The sequence below is a fragment of the Lagenorhynchus albirostris genome, chromosome 12, assembly GCF_949774975.1.
Source record: "Lagenorhynchus albirostris chromosome 12, mLagAlb1.1, whole genome shotgun sequence".
Lineage (NCBI taxonomy): Eukaryota > Metazoa > Chordata > Mammalia > Artiodactyla > Delphinidae > Lagenorhynchus > Lagenorhynchus albirostris.
The window spans coordinates 42996714-43016786 of NC_083106.1; the positions used below are offsets into that span (position 1 = coordinate 42996714).

General features: G+C 34.2%; 1 protein-coding gene across 1 annotated transcript in view; it reads right to left on the reverse strand.

Annotated features, from left to right (window-relative positions):
- KPNA5 (karyopherin subunit alpha 5) overlaps positions 1-20073 on the reverse strand; it is a 49029-nt gene that overhangs the window by 25576 nt on the left and 3380 nt on the right. The window contains exons 2-7 of the mRNA XM_060167283.1: positions 18387-18520; positions 16899-17000; positions 16686-16785; positions 12103-12197; positions 9796-9927; positions 7793-7881 (exon numbers count right to left, since the gene is read on the reverse strand). Of these exons, the coding sequence (XP_060023266.1) occupies positions 7793-7881; positions 9796-9927; positions 12103-12197; positions 16686-16785; positions 16899-17000; positions 18387-18515 (647 nt within the window). The 5' untranslated portion in view covers positions 18516-18520. The remainder of the gene's footprint in view (positions 1-7792; positions 7882-9795; positions 9928-12102; positions 12198-16685; positions 16786-16898; positions 17001-18386; positions 18521-20073) is intronic.

Here is a 20073-nt window from a genome sequence, read left to right on the forward strand (position 1 = left end):
TTCTTGGGTCAATCCCTTGATCATTATGTAGTGTCCTTCTTTGTCTCTTCTAATAGTCTTTATTTTGAAGTCTATTTTGTCTGATATGAGAATTGCTACTCCAGCTTTCTTTTGGTTTCCATTTGCATGGAATATCTTTTTGCATCCTCTCACTTTCAGTCTGTACATGTCTCTAGGTCTGAAGTGGGTCTCTTGTAGACAGCATATACATAGGTCTTGTTTTTGTATCCATTCAGCCAGTCTGTGTCTTTTGGTGGGAGCATTTAATCCATTTACATTTAAGGTAATTATCAATATGTATGTTCCTCTTCCCATTTTCTTAATTGTTTTGGGTTTGCTATTGTAGGTCTTCCCTTCTCTTGTGTTTCTTGCCTAGAGAAGATCCTTTAGCATTTGTTGTAAAGCTGGTTTGGTGGTGCTGAACGCTCTCAGCTTTTGCTTGTCTGTAAAGGTTTTAATTTCTCCATCAAATCTGAATGAGTTCCTTGCTGGGTAGAGTAATCTTGGTTGTAGGTTTTTCTCCTTCATCACTTTAAATATGTCCTGCCAGTCCCTTCTGGATTGCAGAGTTTCTGCTGAAAGATCAGCTGTTAACCTTATGGGGATTCAAGGGAATTATTTTTATTTGTTTTTCGCTTGCTGCTTTTAATATGTTTTCTTTGTATTTAATTTTTGACAGTTTGATTAATATGTGTCTTGGTGTGTTTCTCCTTGGATTTATCCTGTATGGGACTCTGTGCTTCCTGGACTTGATTAACTATTTCTTTTCCCATATTTGGGAAGTTTTCAACTATAATCTCTTCAAATATTTTCTCAGTCCCTTTCTTTTTCTCTTCTTCTTCTGGAACCCCTATAATTCGAATGTTGGTGCGTTTAATGTTGTCCCAGAGGTCTCTGAGACCGTCCTCAGTTCTTTTCATTCTTTCTTCTTTATTCTGCTCTGCAGTAGTTATTTCCACTATTTTACCTTCCAGGTCACTTATCCGTTCTTCTGCCTCAGTTATTCTGCTATTGATCCCTTCTAGAGTATTTATAATTTCATTTATTGTGTTGTTTATTGTTGCCCGTTCCATCTTTAGTTCTTCTAGGTCCTTGTTAGATGTTTCTTGCATTTTCTCTATTCTATTTCCAAGATTTTGGATCATCTTTACTATCATTATTCTGAATTCTTTTTCAGGTAGACTGCCTATTTCCTCTTCATTTGTTAGATTTGGTGGGTTTTTATCTTGCTCCTTCACCTGCTGTGTGTTTTCCTGTCTTCTCATTTTGCTTATCTTACTGTGTTTGGGGTCTCCTTTTTGCAGGCTGCAGGTTCATAGTTCCCATTGTTTTTGGTGTCTGTCCCCAGTGGCTAAAGTTGGTTCAGTGGGTTGTGTAGGCTTCCTGGTGGAGGGGACTAGTGCCTGTGTTCTGGTGGATGAGGCTGGATCTTGTCTTTCTGGTGGGCAGGTCCACGTCTGGTGTTGTGTTTTGGGGTGTCTGTGGACTTATTATGATTTTAGGCAGCCTCTCTGCTCATGGGTGGGGTTGTGGTCCTGTCTTGCTAGTTGTTTGTCATAGAGTGTCCAGCACTGTAGCTTGCTGGTCGTTGAGTGAAGCTGGTTGTTGGTGTTGAGATGGTGATCTCTGGGAGATTTTCGCCATTTGATATTATGTGCAGCTGGGAGGTCTCTTGTGGACTAGTGTCCGGAAGTTGGCTCCCCCACCTCAGAGGCACAGCTCTGACTCCTGGCTGCAGCACCAAGGGCCTTTCATCCACACGGCTCAGAATAAAAGGGAGAAAAAGAAGGAAGGAAGGAGATAAAAGAAAATAAAGTAAAATAAAGTTATTAAAATAAAAAAATATTAAGAAAAAAAATTTTTTTAAGTAAAAAAAACCAAAAACTGACGGATAGAACCCTAGGACAAATGGTGAAAGCAAAGCTATACAGACAAAATCTCACACAGAAGCATACACATACACACACTCACAAAAAGAGGAAAAGGGGAAAAAATAATAAATCTTGCTCTCAAAGTCCACCTCCTCAATGGGATGATTCGTTGTCTATTCATGTATTACACAGATGCAGGGTACATCAAGTTGATTGTGGGTATTTAATCCGCTGCTCCTGAGGCTGCTGGGAGAGATTTCCCTTTCTCTTCTTTGTTCGCACAGCTCCTGGGGTTCAGCTTTGGATTTAGCCCCACCTCTGCGTGTATGTCGCCAGAGGGCATCTGTTCTTCGTTCATATAGGACGGGGTTAAAGGAGCCACTGATTCGGTGGCTCCGGCTCACTGAGGCAGGGGGAGGGAGGGGTACGGAGTGCGGGGCAAGCCTGTGTTGGCAGAGGCCAGCGTGACGTTGCACCAGCCTGAGGCGCGCCGTGTGTTCTCCCGGGGAAGTTGTCCCTGGATCCCGGGACCCTGGCAGTGGCGGGCTGCACAGGCTCCTCAGAAGGGGGTTGTGAAGAGTGACCTGTGCTCACACACAGGCTTCTTGGTGGCGGCAGCAGCAGCCTTAGCATCTCATGCCCATCTCTGGGGGTCCGCGCTGTTAGCCGCGGCTCGCACCCGTCTCTGGAACTCCTTCAAGCAGCACTCTTAATCCCCTCTCCTCGCGCACCAGGAAAAAAAGAGGGAAGAAAGTCTCTTGCTTCTTTGGCAGGTCCGGACTTTTTCCCGGACTCCCTCCCCGCTAGCCGTGGTGCACTAACCCCTTCCGGCTGTGTTCACACCACCAGTCCTTTTCCTGCGCTCCGACCGAAGCCCGAGCCTCAGCTCACAGCCCCGCCTGCCCCAGTGGGTGAGCAGACAAGCCTCTCGGGCTGGTGAGTGCTGGTCGGCACCGATCCTCTGTGCGGAAATCTCTCCACTTTGTCCTCTGCACCCCTGTGGCTGTGCTCTCCTCTGTGGCTCCGAAGCTTCCCCCCCCTCCACCGTCTCCGCCCGCAAAGGGACTTCTAGTGTGTGGAAACCTTTCCTCCTTCACAGCTCCCTCCCACTGGTGCAGGTCCTGTCCCTATTCTTTTGCCTCTGTTTATTCTTTTTTCTTTTGCCCTACTCAGGTACGTGGGGAGTTTCTTGCCTTTTGGGAGGTCTGAGGTCTTCTGCCAGCGTTCAGTAGGTGTTCTGTAGGAGTTGTTCCACGTGTAGATGTATTTCTGATGTATCTGTGGAGAGGAAGGTGATCTCCACGTGTTAGTCTTCCGCCATCTTTCCCCGGCCCGCCGTCTCCACAACTGTCGCAGCTTTGGCCGCTGGGGCCCCTCCAGATCCGGCAGCCTCAGTGAGGCCGCCCTCCCCTCGGGCTCCAGGGCAGTTCTGTGACAGTGGAGGAAAGAGACACCAAGCTGCGAGTTCCAGCTGTGCCCTACCTTGTTTTATGAGGCCAGCATTACCCTGATATCAAAGCCAAAGACACCACAAGTATGTATGTATATTCCTAGTAGATACGAAAGATCTTTAACACAATTCTAGGAAACTGAATCCAGCAACATATTAGAAGGATTATACACTATGAACTAATGGGATTTATCCCAGGAATGCAAAGATGATCCAATGAACAATAGCAAACAATATAATACACCACAGTAATAGCATGAAGGAAAAAAACATGTGATGGTGTCAATTGACACAGAAAAAGCATTTAACAGATCCCAACACCTTTTCATGATAAAAACATTCAACAACCTAGGAATATAAGGAAACCACCTCAATGATAAAGGTTATTTATGAAAAACCCACAGCTAACATCATTCTCAATGGTGAAAGAGTGATAAAAAACAAGACAAAGATACCTGCTTTTACCACTTTTATGCAACGCTGTACTGGAAGCTCTAGCCAGAGCAATCAGGCAATAAAAAGAAATAAAAGGCATCCAAATTGGAATGGAAGGACTATCACTATTCACAGGTGACATGACCTTATATATAGAAATCCAAAAAAATCCACAAAATAACTAATAGTGCTAATAAATGAATTCAACAATGGTGCAGGATACAAGATCAACACACAAAAATCAACTGTATTTCCATACATTGGGTACTGAACAAGTCAAAAAATCCAAGAAATAACTGCATCTAAAATTGCATCAAGGAGAATAAAATACTTAAAGATGAAATTTAACCAAGACCTGTACAATAAAAACTATGAAATATTGTTGAAGAAATTAATGAATACTTAATTATATTAAAAGATATCGCATGTTCACAGATGGAAGACTTGATTTTGTTACAACAGAAATACTCCACAAAGTGATGTGATATACAGCTTCAATGCAATCGCTATCAAAATGCCAATGGTATTTTTTAGAAATGGAAAAGTGAGGCATCAAATCTGCATGGAATTACAAGGAAACTTGAACAGCTAAAACAACATGGAAAAAAAATTTGAAGGTAAACTGAAGGACTCACACCTCCTGATTTCAAAACTTACCATAAAAGCTACAGTAATCAAAACAGTTACTGGCATAAGGACAGACGTACAGATCAATGGAACAGAATGTAAGAATCCAGAAATAAACTCACACATGGATGGTCAACTCATATCCACCAAGGGTGTCAAGACCATTCAATGAGGAAAGAACAGTCTCTTCAACCAATCATGCTGGAACAAGTGGATGTCCACATATACCTCATGTCATATTAAAAAAATAGCTCTAGATGGATCAAAAATGCAAATATAAGAGATAAAACTACAAAACTCTTATTAGAAGAAAACAAAAGGGTTTCATGACCCTAGATTTGGCAATGGTTTCTTACAAATGACACCAAAAACATAAGCAACAAACGAAAAAAATAGATAAGTTGGACTTCATCAAAATTAAAAACTTTGTGAATCAAGGAAATTATCAAGAGTGAAAAGGCAACCCAGAGAATGCAAAAAATATTTAAAAATCATATACCTGACAAGAATCTATCCAGAATATATGAAGAATTCTTATAACTCAACAACAAAAAGACAAATAACTGAATTTAAAAATATGCAAAGGAGTTAGATATTTCTCCAAACAAGATACACAAATAGCCAACAAATGTATGAAAAGATGTTCAGTGTCATTAGGAAATGCAAATCAAAGCAAAATGAGATACCACCTCACATCCACTAGGATGGCTTAAATCAGAATAACAGACAAATGTTGGTGACAAAGTGGAGAAACTGGAACCCTCACACACTGCTGGTGGAAATGTAGAATGGTGCAGCTACTGTGGAAAAAGTTTGGTGGTTCCTGAAAAGTTAAAGATAGCATTACTACATTACCCAGCAATTCCACCAGTAGGTAATATGTAAAAAGAATTGAAAACTGGTGTTCAAACAAAAACTTGTACACGAACATTCATAGGAGTACTATTCACAGTAGTCAAAAGGTGGGAATAATCCAAATGACCATCAACTGACGAATGTACCACAAAATGTGGTACATCCATACAATGGAATATTATTTAGCTATAAGAAGAACAAAGTATTGATACATGCTACCATATGAATGAACCCTGAAAACCATATGGTAAGTGAAAGAAGCCAGACACAAAAGGTCACACACTATAATGATTTCATTTATATGAAATATCCAGAATAGGTAAATACATAAAGACAGAAAGAAGATTAGTGATTTCCAAGGACTGAGGCACTGGAAAAAGGGGATGTGACTGCTTAATGGGTATTGGGGTTTTGTCTGGGGTGATAAAAAGTTCTAGAACTAGATAGTGGTTATGATTGCAAAACACTATGAATGTACTTACTGGCAGTAAATTGTATACTTTAAAATGGCAAATTTTATACTGTGTATATTTTATCACACACACAAATAATATGTTCTAAACGTTTTCCTATAAACAGTCTTTGAAGCCTCCTAAAACCATAACTCATTTAGAAATAAATTAGTTACACTGATTTTCTATATCAGGGGTTGACAAACTTTTTCAGTAAATACTTTTGGCTTCACAGGCCTTTCTCTGTTGCAACTATGAACTCTGTTGATGTAGCATGAAAGCAACTATAGACATTAAGTAAGCAAACTGATGTGACTGTGTTCCAATAAAATTTAATTTTCAAAAACAGGGGACAGGCCAAATTTGGCCTGAACACTGTAGTTGGCCAAGCTGTGATGTATACTATTTTTCTTCACTTGTATTAATGGGATTATTATGAGAAATTGCAAATCTTTTCTTGTCCAGATTTGCTGTATTATAAATTAAAGTTGAATTAAATTAAAACAACAAAGCTATATCAGTATAGAAAGTCCATAGACGCAAAAGGCTTATATTTACTGAGAATAAAACAAATTGAAACTCCCCAAGGCAGAATTGATAAAACCATATTATATTAATAGAAATTTTATGTATACTTAAGCATTAGCTAAATGTGAATTTTAGTGTGAACTACAGATTATCCATCATCTTTTTTAAGTTAATACCATTTTTCCTTTTGACCAACTACAGTGAGAACATCTGGCAGCTAACTTGACATTACTTCCTTTTTATGACCTTTCTCAATTTTTTAATGAACCTTTGAAACTTTCTAAACCTACTCTTTTTCTGAAATTTATTATGTTTATAACCAGGACTACATAGCTGGGTACTATTTGTCATTAGTTTTTTTTTTTAGTTTGGTTTCTTTATTCATAATTAAAAGCTCCTTAGAACATTTAAAGGGATTAGAACTAATAAATACTTACTGCTTAATAAACCATTACCAACTTGAGATATTAACAAATAATAAAATGACCTAGAGACAGAGAGCAAAAGTGAAAAGAGAAACAAAATGCTCACAGTTAATCTACAAACCATATAATCAGGCCAAAAAAGTCTCAAATTGAAAATTTAAGAGATGTTTTTAATAGTATGAACTTCAAAATAACTCTGATATTGAACCCTGAATCAGTGTTTTCCTTCATGGCTCAACTAAATTCTCAAATACCATAAAGCTTAACTCTGGATAAGCCCAAAGTAAATGAAATCACAAGTGGTTCAGTGGCCTCCACATAGTAGGTACTCAATGTTAGTTGAGTGAAATGATGCTGAGAAATCCATTTTGTCCATGGAAAGTTATACTCCCTAAAATAATAAAATATCTTTTACAAAATCATATCTAAAAATTTATTCTTCCTATCCAATTTCTCAGTTTGGAAAGGATGGAGAATGGGCTAGAAATGATAAGAGTAAAATTTTCCCTTTCAATTAGTTTTTCCTTTTTCACTATTTACCACTGGCATTAGGCTAAATAAAAATCCTCTTAGTAAATGATAACCAACATAGATAAAGAAACCTATCTTTCAAATAATTTTATGTCATTTCTGTAAAGAACCTTACATTACAGGGTAATGTCTTTTTTAAAAAAAGTATAAGGTATTTGAAAAAGAAACCACTAGCTAAGTCATTTTAAGTAAAATTCTAATTCTGAAAGAAAACTCTTTGTTCTCTGAACATTTCAAAATCAAATATGAAAACCTGACACCCTCAATACATCATCTGTTCATGTATTAAATACTCCCTGCTTTAGCAACTTTTATTGTATTAAAAACTACTACTTATCCTTGTTTTGCAGAATAATTATATTAGCAGAGTAAGCATCAAGTAAGCAAGGACCACTGTGAAGTGTGGCTTAAGAGAACATAAAAGACAGATATGATACAATTGGAAAATTTTTGTTGTTGTTAGTTTTACGTACTTTCAAGCTATTTCAGGCTTGGATAAACATAAGCGAAATTTAAAAGTATCATTGAAGAACTTAATTGTGTATGTAGTAATATAGTGTAGAAAACAGTCTGCTTTTCCCAAAGTAGTATTTAATCATGATAACTTAAAGTACTTACTCTAAAAGAGGTGGAAGTATTTCACAATTCAAAACAAAATCTCTGCATTCTGCATTGTCACCAGCAATATTACCAAGTGCCCAAACAGCCTTAGAAAAATAAGAAAAAAAGATTCTTTTATGACAATATCTTAAATAAGATGCTCTCTCTTAAGAATGAGATTTTAGTGTAGAAGGAAAAAAGTGATAGTTTTCAAGATGTTAAAACAAAACATGCTAGTAGGAAACAAGAAAGGAAAACTTTAAAAGTACCTTTAGTAATATTTTTAGTCAAATTGAAGCATAGGGCATTTAAAAACTTTTTCTTACATTCTAGTGAAATGTTTATTCTGTTCAACAAAGTGATAGTTTGTCTACTCTGAATCTACATGGAGAGACAAAATAGAGTTGACCCTTGAACAATGAGGGGGTGAGGGGCACCAAGCCCTGCACAGTCGAGAATCCATGTATAACTTTACAGTTGGCCCTCCTTATCCAAGGTTCTGCATTTGCAGATTCAACCAACCTCAGACTGCATAGTACTGTAGTACGTATTTATTACAAAAAATCCATGTGTAAGTGAACCGCACAGTTCAAACCTGTTGTTGTTCAAGGGTCAACTGTATATCTATATTTAGTGAATCTTCCAATTACCTATGCTAGAGGTTTGCTCCTATGCCAAGGAATCCACTCACTGGGAAGGGACTGACTTGTAAAAGAAAAAAGGACAGACAAAGCATAGGAAAGGAAGGTAAAGCTAATGTGAGAATTGGCTTGAATTGATGCTTGAAAATAAGTTTAGAGTTAGTCCAGCTTAAATAAATGGTAGTAAAAGATTATTCAAATATTAAATTTCAATTAGATGAGAAATTACACAGATGCAAATGATCATTATATTCTCATTTCAAGCTTTTCATATAAGTATAAAAGTAGACATTAAGTTACTTTTTCAATTGGGAAAATTTTATTTTAACATCTAAAATATGCATTAATATTTTTAACATCTACTCTAGACCTACGCTTATTGTCTATTTTTTTAAGAAAAAATTTTTAAAGTGATGACATTTTGCAACCTGTGAAGTATTTTGTTGGTGGGGATATAAATTTGTTAACATTTTTGGAAGTCTAGTTTGAAATATGTAATAAGAAATTTTAAATTTTTTCTTTGACTGAGTAAAGTCATTTTTCCCTAATGAAATAATCGCGGTACATATATATGTCAAGTCATATTAATATCAAGACCGATATACAATGATGTTCATCACAATATTATTAACACTAATAAGCTAGAAATAACTCAAATGTACAACTATTGAGGAATAGATAAATTATGGTACCTACCTGAATGGATAATGAGTAATCAGTAAAATTTTCTTGGAAGAATAATTAATGCTGTATGCAAAGGCTCTCAATACTAGTGTTAAGTGGGAAAAAAATATACACATAAAAATATAAATATAAACAAACAGATGGAATGGTAGAGAGATCTACAGATCAATTTGCATGAAAATGATCCAAAACGAAAATATAAAAACATTCGACTTTCTCTGGATGGAACAAATTATATGTGATTAAATTTTCCCTGTTACAACAACTATGAGAAAGTTTAATCTAAAATGGTTCATTCAAAATAATGTGATATATTAAAAAGAAACAATGAAATAATCTACATACATGCAAAGAACAAGGAATCAGACTGGCCCAGGTTTAAAACCTGGTTCAGCCATTCACTGTGACTTTGGGTAGATTACTAACTTTTCTGGGTCTCACTCAGTATGCTCTTTTATAAATGGGAATAGTAATTCCCAATAGCTGAGATCCCATGTTTACAAAACCCAGGATTATGCCTAAGACAGTTCATTCTTCCTTCCTTCTAATTTGACAGTAAACAGAAATTATTGTATTCTAATAAATGTAAAACACAGGCAACTTGGTAAAACTGAATTTCAAACCATAATCGCAAATGGTACTTTCAAGAGAAAGTTAAAATCTAGTAGATATAATAGGTCAAATTAGAAACGTTACCTGTTCTTGAACATCTTCATGCTCTGAATTAAGAAGTTTGATAAAAATTGGAACAGCCCCAGTTTCAATCACTACTTTGGTATGTAGAAAAGTTCCAGATGCTATATTAGTTAATGCCCATGCAGCTTCAAACTAAGGAAAAATAAAAGTAGAATAAATGAAAGCACCCAAAAAATGTCAGAAAGGGGAAGAAAGGAAGAAGAGAGGGAGTAAAGACTTAGCTGAACAAATCGGAGAGAAAGACTGACTTACGATTAATAAGATTTAATGTGAAATCAGATTGATAGGTAAAAATGCTTTATTTTAAAAAAAGGACTCTTCAATCTGGAAAAATAAGAACTGAGAAGAATATAATAAAATTTACAAATCATGAGCAATAAAATGAACACATTTGAATTTATAATTCATAAAACTCCTAATGTTTACAATTAGGGAGCCAGGTATTCTAAAGCAAGCAGTGCAAAAATAAATGAGACACTACTTAATAGAGTAATAGTATACCTATGGAACTTAGAATCATAAAAGGTATTTTTGTTTCCCTAGGCATCATCTAGTCCTAACCTCCTCACTTAAGAAATAAGAAAATTATAAGTCCAGACATTTAGGTGATTTGTTCAAGGTCAAAGAGTTCATTATTAGCAGATATCTTTTAAAACATGTGCAGGCCAAAGAAAATTTGTTTGTGGGCCAATCTGGCATGTAGGCCCCCAGTTTGAGGCCTCTCTATTAGATCAATGTTTCGAACTAGCATATTTCATATGAACTTGGATAATATGGCACAGCATATAGCTGCCCCAAGAGCATACTGCTGAATTTCATTAGGTTTCAAGTGTAATGATTAATAAACACTCAAATCACCAATATTCTTCTTGAATACTGCATGCTCTCTGCACATGTTATTCTCACAACCTGAAATTAATTTTCCATTTTTCAGCCTATTAAACTCTCATTCACCCTCAAGACTAGCCATGCGACACTACTAAACCAAAAAAACCCCAGATAAGTTGCCATGTTCTCTGTGCTCCCAAAGCACTCTGTATATTGTTTTGCTAGCATTAACTGTACTATGGTATCACAGATCTGTTTGTGTGTTTGTCTCCCCCAACAGAGTGAAGAATTTCTGCAGAGAGGGACAATATCTTACTCAATTTTTTAACTACAATGCCTTATACAATGTATTGCTTAAACTAACACTCAATTTTATTCATTCATATTCACTCATTTCTTCTTTCAATCACTTAGAATTAAAGAGCCAAATAAAAAACTAGTTATCAGGAGGTTTAGGTTTTAGTCTGGACTCAGAGCTTATGAATAAGGCAAATGGACTAGATCATGATCTCCCGTCCTTTCAGCACTATCACCTAAAGACTCTGAATGCTAATTGACAATAAGACTATACTATGGATAAAAGGGTCTTTTCCTCAGACACCCTTGTTGTAAACATTCTCAACAATTTTTCAGCATAAAGCTCATGATGGTTAATAGTCACAGGTTCAACACATTCCTTTGCTTACAACTAGATGTGAGGACCTTTCCCAAATTACTCAGATAAGTGGAACACAATTCTAAGTTGTAATTTCAACAACTATTACTCAAATATTAGTAAAAGTCCTCCATGACCAACAAGAGCATTGAGAAATTAGGTGTAGGTCTTGTGCAATTCCTGATAGATATAATTCCACCCTGTACACTTACTTAAGAATATTTATAGCAATGAAAGTCAGGAAGAACAATCTTAAACAGTAAAATACCTGCAAACTTCAGTAATTTACTATTAGTAGCCAATTATTTGGAAGACATCTTACAATTTTCACTATAGTATAACTGAGAAGCAATGCTCTTTAGGACAAACTTAACGTTGGTCACATTTTAAGTAGATTATACTGATTCGTTCTTTTTTCAAAAAAAGAACTAATCAATCAGATTAAAATGTTTTAAGAGGTACAAGAGTTTATACTAAAAAGTTACAACTTTAGTTAGCTAAGAGCCAAAAAAATTTAACCATTAAATTAACATTTTGATTTATGGTTTTCTAAAACAAAAGTTATTAAAGGTTGACAACTACAAAATTTTTCTTAACATTAGGAATGATTTTATATATTTTTCCCAAAATTGTTTAATAACAGTTCCTAGAAAAAATTAGCATTGCAACCTTGACCAAGGCAAGACAGGTAGCACCACCTTTAATTGCCAAGTATTTACTGAATGCTTACAATATACTCAGTACTGTAGAAGCTGCTTTCACTAGACACATTAATCCTATGTCATTTCTGGAAAAAGATTAAGAAAGTAAACTACAGAACTCACTTGTAATGTACAATTTTCATTTCTTTCAAGAAATTTTACAAATCTCTGCACAACTCCTGGTTTCTGTATAACTTGATCAATTGGTGGATTAGGTTCTGAAAATTAAAAAATAATTAAGTTATTACATAGACACAAAAACACAATGATCTGGACCCTATGCCAATTAACAGGGCACATAAAATAACTCTTTCCTAGGTTTCACTGATCCAGTTTAAAACCCTTAGCTGGATGTAGCTGAAGAAAATAAACGTTCTCATAATTGCAATGTTTACTGCAAAAAAAAAAAAAAAGCAAATTGTTTTTCATTACCATAATGATAAGAAAATTTTAAAATATTTCCTATACAAATATTTATAATTCATAAATTGAATGCTATTTAGGAGGTCACCTTCACAATATGGGAATATTTCAGTCCAATACTCAAAATACCAATCGAAGGATAAAGTGTCTTCTAATTCTTCATAACTATACTCCAATTTCCAGGGATGTCTCTTTCACTATCAACCACGAATTGCCTAATGTCTTTCAGCTAGATAGGTTCTATTTTGTCAGGGTATTATTTATTATTTACAAAAATGCTATTGAAGTACCTAGAATTCTTGATAAATTCTCATGAAATGCTGAGGACTTTTGAGAATCATAAAATCTCTAAGAAATTTTAAAACAAAGATATGTAAATTGAAAACAAAGATATTTCTGGGACTTCCCTGGCGGTCCAGAGGTTAAGACTCTGCGCTTCCAATGCAGCGGGCACGGGTTCAATCCCTGGTTGGGGAACTAAGATCCCACATGCTGCGGGGCACAGCCAAAACAAAACAAAGATATTTCAGCTCCCAATAATATAAGTACCAAGAATTCTTTCTCCTCCCTTGGCTTCAGCAACAAATACACTCTTGTGGTTCTCCAGGAACTTCTTCACTGTTGTTCCTTCGGGTTAGTTTTCTCCGTTATTTATTCTCCTCCTAGAAAATGTATTTCTAGGAAATCCCCTCCTAGAAAATCTGTTTCTATTTTATTTCTATTTTGCTAATTCAGTTATCACTTATCATTCACAAATCTAACCCCCGTAAATTCTTTTTTCCTAGATTCTGTCCCACATTTTTAAGTGCTTATGGTTACATTTTTCCCCCACAGCTTCTTTAAAATGTAGCATAAACAAAACCAAACTCATAATATCACTATGCTTATTCCTTCCCCTTGCCCTGTGCCCACCACACAAATTTGTCTGAGCTATCTGTCCACCTGGTTACACGAGAGAAATCTCATTTCCACTTTTGACTCTTCCTTTTCTTAATTCCTGTTTGAGTATGTTACTGATCATAAATAATGTTTAATAAGTAGAATTAATAAATGAATGATAACCATAAAAGGTCTACAAATCCTGCTTGTTTGATACAGAAAAACCTTATTATTAAGTTTTAAGTCAGTTTAAATCTTAGAAATTGTATTCTCAACTGTTAAGAAAGATTTATTTAGGAATGGACTTCTTGGTAATTCCCTGGCGGTCCAGTGGTTAGGACTCCACGCTTCCGCTGCAGTCCGCACAGGTTCCATTCCTGGTCGGGGAACTAAGATCCCACAAGCTGCATGGTGTGGCAAAAAAAAAAAAGGAATAGACTTTTTTCTTCCTTTTCTTCTTTTTTCTACAAATCTGCTATCTTTCTAACTTGCTCAAAAATTGGGAGATTTCTGCAAAATTAGTAAAGTTAAAACTATAAAATTTTGTTTGGGTGTTCTAAATGAAAAGTCTGGATTCTTCAAAATGTAAATTCCAGACCATAGCTTAAACTGTTCTTATAGTTATAAAACATCAACAAGATAAAATAATATATATTATTAATGCCTTTATTCCCATCTTAAAAAAAATCAAAACAAAGTTATTAGGTTGTGGTTACCATCTTTACCTTCCAGTTCTTTCTCTTTTCCCAAAAGAAAATTCTAAATCTACTTTCCCCTTATTTTTGTAAAGGACAAAATTTTGTCTTGCTCTTTTTGAGCAGAGAAGAAAGGGGAGGTTGAGAAAAAGAAGTAAACATAGAAAATTGGTTTTCTAGTTAGAGGGTGGGGAGAAGTGGGTATTGAGACTACCTGAATATGTAGATAAAGAAATATAGACAAAGATATATATATAGATTTAAGAACCCAAATATGATCTCTTCCTGGGGAATTACTTTACAGTTACTTTCATCTAAAAGAAAGCAATTAAAGTGTGCTTGGATCATCAAGTAATCTAACAAGTATCATGAACTTTTAACTTTTACATTGATATTATACTGACAGAATAATAGCCTACCTTATCTTATAAAGGTGATGAACTATTACAGGGAAGACAATATGGCAATGTAAACATAAGTAACATAGAGGAATATCTGCTTCAGCACTGAAGGCTAATCAAGAGTCATCCACAACAAAAAAACCTTGGAGAAACAAAACTGGGATTGAAGAAAAGAATAATTTGTGATTTACATCTGTAAGAGTGGCCATAATAGGGAAGTAAATAACAGATTCTAGCAAAAGGTCACTATCATGACTTAAATCAGAGGAGTTCTATTTCTATTTCTAGCTCCAGTTCTAGTTCTAGCTCCTTCCCCATATTTCCTACAGTGATGGATCAAGGAAAATTATAGTAAATCTAATATTCTTCTAGACCTAAAATATTTGGCAGGAACTCACACCAATCAGCAAAAGAAAGTATCTATAATTCCTGAGATATGCCCAACCTGGGCAAGCATAATCCCACTACAAGAAACAGAAAAATCATTGAATCTATGAAAAAGATACTATATTTTAAAAGACACAGAACACCCTGAGGAATTAAGAATGAAGATAAATTCAATAATGGGGAAGTTGTGGTGTAAAAACTGGTGGCAAACTCTAACATTCTTAAATACAATTAAATCTAAATTAATTCTGTTAATTGGTTATAACATAATACATATGCCAAAAAGAAATCTTAAAAGAGAATATGGTAATATAAAAATTATTGATGTGTTACTATTAATACATTTAACCTATTTTTTAAATTAATGTTTTAATTTATAAATATTAATCTGACTAAAAAAAAATCCAAATTAAAAAACAAAAACTGTGGAATATGGTGAGGAAGAGGAAGCTACTCTTGATTTTATAGGGTCTCCTAACATTGCTAAGCTACTTTTGCTTGGAAGATAAGGGATGGAAAAGGAAAATTAAAGGTACTTATGAAAAAGAACTACAATAAGAAAGCAAAGGTAATAGCCTGTAATCTGTGCTGAACTGAACACAAGATTTCTTTTATTCCTCGTACTAAATTTTGTCTTTCAGGAAGATACGGCAGCTAGCCAAGGGCAATTTCAAAATCTTATCAGTTCATGTATACAGCTCAATAAAATTAGAATTACTAATCCTATAAATTCCATGTATGAAAGATGAGATAGACTAAGGGTTAAATTTTTATTTAATAAGGAACTTTTATAAACTCAATATAATATTGGATAAATAACATAAATAGGCAAATTATAAATTATAATGGTCAATAATAAAAAATATTCAACTTAGGTACTCAAAAACTGCCACACTATAAGCACTATTATATAACCATCTTTTTCTTTTTTAAAGATAGCTGTGTTGGTAAGAATATAGTGAAATGAATATCTGCACAAACTAAAGATGGGAATGTAAATTAATACACTGTTTATTCCCTTTGACCCACGATTTCACTTTTATAAATTCATACTAAGGAAGCTTTAGGTTATACAAGGATTTATGTAGCTTTGCTTATGATAATCAAAATTTGGTGAATCACTTTGCTGTATACCTGAAATTAACACAACGTCGTAAATCAACTATACCCCAATATAAAATACAAATTAAATTTTTAAAAGTTTAGAAAAAAATATCTGATTGATTGATTATTCATTTTACAGTCATGCTCTGATGTTAAAAAAATGTCTGAGGGCTTCCCTGATGGCACAGTGGTTAAGAATCCACCTGCCAATGCAGGGGACATGGGTTCAAACCCTGGTCCGGGAAAATTCCACATACCACAGAGTAACTAAGCCCGTGCGCCACAACTACTGAAGCCCACTGACCGAGAGCCTGTGCTCCACAACAAGAGAAGCCACCGCAGTGAGAAGCCCACACACCACAACGAAGAGTAGCCCCCTGCTCCCTGCAACCCAACACAGCCGAAAATAAATTAATTAATTAAAAAAAAAATCAACTGATTTTGACCACAGATGTATGGGTTTATTTCTAGACTTTCAATTTAAAAAAATAAATAAAATAAAAAATTTTTAAAGTCTGAAAAATATTTCTACAAGAATTTAAAAATATGTATTTCTAACTTTCTTTCTTGGCAATGGGACTAATTTGGGACTATATTTGCTTCTTTAAATCCTTTTATATTTGCAGATATTCTACAATCAACATGCGTTACTTTGATAATATAATGTTTAAAAAAGAGATGTTATTTTAAAATATATTTTAGAGAAAAATTAAGACCTACTGGCAAAGAAAGTGCCTTGAAATAAAAAAATATAATAAATAAAACTGTACTACAAATTCTTGTAAGATCAAATAAGCATACTGAAAATAATTCTTGCCTTTAGAAAGCAGCTTTCTAAATTTCTGTGTTGCTGTTAGTTGTTGATCAGCATTATTAGAAAAAATCATCTGAACCATATCTGTGGTAATAACTTCTTCCTAAAACACAGAAAATACAATTGTTATTTAAATATTTTGCATTAGTAATTTTGCTGTATCATCTCTGTAATACTGTTGAAATATAATTTGAAATACGTTTTTGTAATATCTACCTCTGGAATGGGTACAGTGGAACTGATATCCGGATCCTGGATAGGATTTTCTAACATAGATTCATCATTTCTGGGCAAAGAGACATTTCGGCGTTTGAATAACTATAATAAAGAGAAATAACAATATATTGAGCTTTCCATAAAACAAATTCCCATAGAATTATATTTTTCCTTTACTGAACAAAACAATAATTTTATCATTCAAAATTCTGAATATTTTAGTATTTCTTAATCATCACACCATAACAAATTTATGAGTAGTTTTGGGGCTAAATTAGCTCTTGTCCTGTAGACTGCTTCTTAATCTCAGGTCTTTTACCAAAGTCTAATAGCATAAGCAGAGTACACATTTATATTTTACAGCACTTGGAAAACCACATATGCTTATACTAAATTATGAGATGTCTAAGAAGAAAATCTTAGTTAAAAAGCATATGTGTTATATGAGTGAGATAATGTGGTATATTAACAGAGTTAGTATATTAGATTAACAAGGAAGAGAGAGCAGCTCTCAGGAAAGAGGACCCTATGCTTATTAAGTCAGGAGTGAATATAAAGAAAAAAAACAGAGGAGGAAAGAGACATGGTCAGGTCACTGAGAAAGATTTATAGGTACATCTCATAAATCAAAATTGACGAAAAAAATCTGGTATCACATACTTTTTGATAGCTAAATAAATTCTGCTGTTCCTCAGTCTGTACACAGTTCTCTTTCTATTCATTTATTCAAGAGATTTTTTTTTTTTGAGTACCTACTGTAATATAGTAGAGACTATGTTAGCTACTACAAATAGGGGAACGACAAATAGTCCTATTTCCAAAACAGGCCTTTTTCTACTTTCTTCATTGCTAGTCCTTTTTACACATTAGTTTTAATTCATGTATGTGAGGACCATACCCTCCTAATTATTTATGAATACTCCTAAATTTAGGTATATCCTGGAATGAAAAATGTTGAGATGCATTCTTTTAATTTTTCTATTCCTTATGTCACATATATAAAGTTCAAACAGAGAAGGCTAAGAGGTCTGCCTGATAACTATAGGAGGAACAGTATGAATAGCATAGGAAAACGATTATAATTAATTTAGGGGCAAGAGCTATGAAAATCATAAAGCAACAAATGAATACAATTAACATTTTTTTAAGAGGCAAATTTTACAATGACAAGTGGAAGTGATCTAAATAGGCTCAAGAGTAAAAATTACTTAGCACTGGAGCAGAAATATTAATGTAAAAGGTTTATCAATGGAAAGGAGAAGCCATTCTTGTTGGTGATTAAAAATAGCACAGGATTCTGATTCGTGAATTTGCTAATATTATTACTGGAGCCTAATAAACTAAAATATATATTTACCCATATTCAATTTCCTAAAACACTTTTTTCATTTAAAATTATCTAAAAATTAGCAGCAATAATAATACTACTTCTAAACTCTTTATATAATGTTTTTACGTTAACAGAATTAAATATTTTAAAACACCTACCTGTTCTTCCCTTTTTTGTTTTCGAAGTTGTATTCCTTCTTCTTCTCTTCGTCTACGCATCTCTTGGGGATTTAGGGCTTTATTCTTATAACTTTTCATTCTATAGTTATCTTTCCCTGGACAAGCCATGGCATCTTAAGATTAGGAGAGAAGAAAACAGATACTGATAACTCTCAAAACAACACAAGATGTTTACTCTAGGGCAATTAAATTCAGGCTCATGGATTAAATAGACCAACAAAACCCATTCTGAAAATTATGTACAAAGAATACATTTCTTCACCGCCATATCAAAATTGGAGCAAAATGACCAAATATTTTAGAACTTAACTATCAAATAATAGATTTTGGTCTAAACACAAAGTCATTACCCTAATTCCACTGATTCTGAGATGCACTCCCCCATCCCTGGTATTTTAAACTTTCTGTAAGTGAGATGCATCTTAAAATTACTGTCAGCCAGGAACTAATCATGAAATAGTTGGGTAAAAAACTTCTAAATTACAGCTTATGGAAAGATCAAGAAATAACCAGCAATGAATTATCTTATTTTCAATAAAATATGGTATCAGGCTTCAGTAAGCACACCTCACGTATTTATTGGAGTCTGTCTTCTTTCATTTACTTAAGGCACTGCCTAAAGAACTAAAGCCACACAGATCATGACCTGAGTTATGGCTGCCTTACCAGTTTTCAGTACTAGAGTATAATTAGTTCTTTTAAAATACTGAAATACTTCTACTTTATTTTTAAGTAGTTTTATTATAAATGTTTTTTAAAATTAACATTTATATAAACATTTTAATAAGTATATTTAAAATATATATTTTATATAAATATAAAATTGTATATTTGAATATATATAATAGTTTTAGAATAAGAATTATAAACACTTCTTAGTATTATATTAATATTTTGGTATTATTGGAAACAAATACAAAATTACTAATACTATAACCTATCCTGCATTTACACATTAAAAAAAATCAGTCTAAAGCAGGGTTTCAATTTGAATTTAATATGAGAGATAATTAATACCTATCTAGAATGTTATTCTGATAAATTCTGATGACATACCCACGTATAGCCAGAGAGAATGCTGTAATCAATTAGCACTTATGAAGTAAACAGGAGAGAAGGAGAGATGGGCATTTATATGCTGTCCCTGATATAGAAGAGCTAGATTAATGAACTGGCAAATTATATTTTAAGTAGTAAAGTACACTAAAACATAAGCATTAAATCCTGCAGGAGCACAGAAGACACAGAAACTAACTGTGCCTTAGGGAGTTCTGAAAGTTTTCCTAGTTATCCTGTCTTAAAGAATGAGCAAGAATTTGCCAGGGAAGAGGATGAAAGGGGAAAAGGAAGGGAACAAGTATGTCAGACAGAGGGAATATATGTAAACACAGAATTCATGAAGAAGCCTGGCATAAACATGGAACAGTAAGAAATCAAGTGTAACTGAACAAGAGGATGCATGGGAGAAGGGGCAGGAGATAAAGCTGGAAAGGTAGGTAAGAAAACATATGCTTCCTGCAATCTGGTTGAGAAATCTGGACTTGATCCTAAGGAATAGAATTAAAGAAATTAAAGTGAAGGTTGTTTCAAGCTTTGATGATAAAGACCTAAACTATATTAGTAGCTGCGTTGAAAAATATAGAAGACAGATTGATTCCAGAAACAT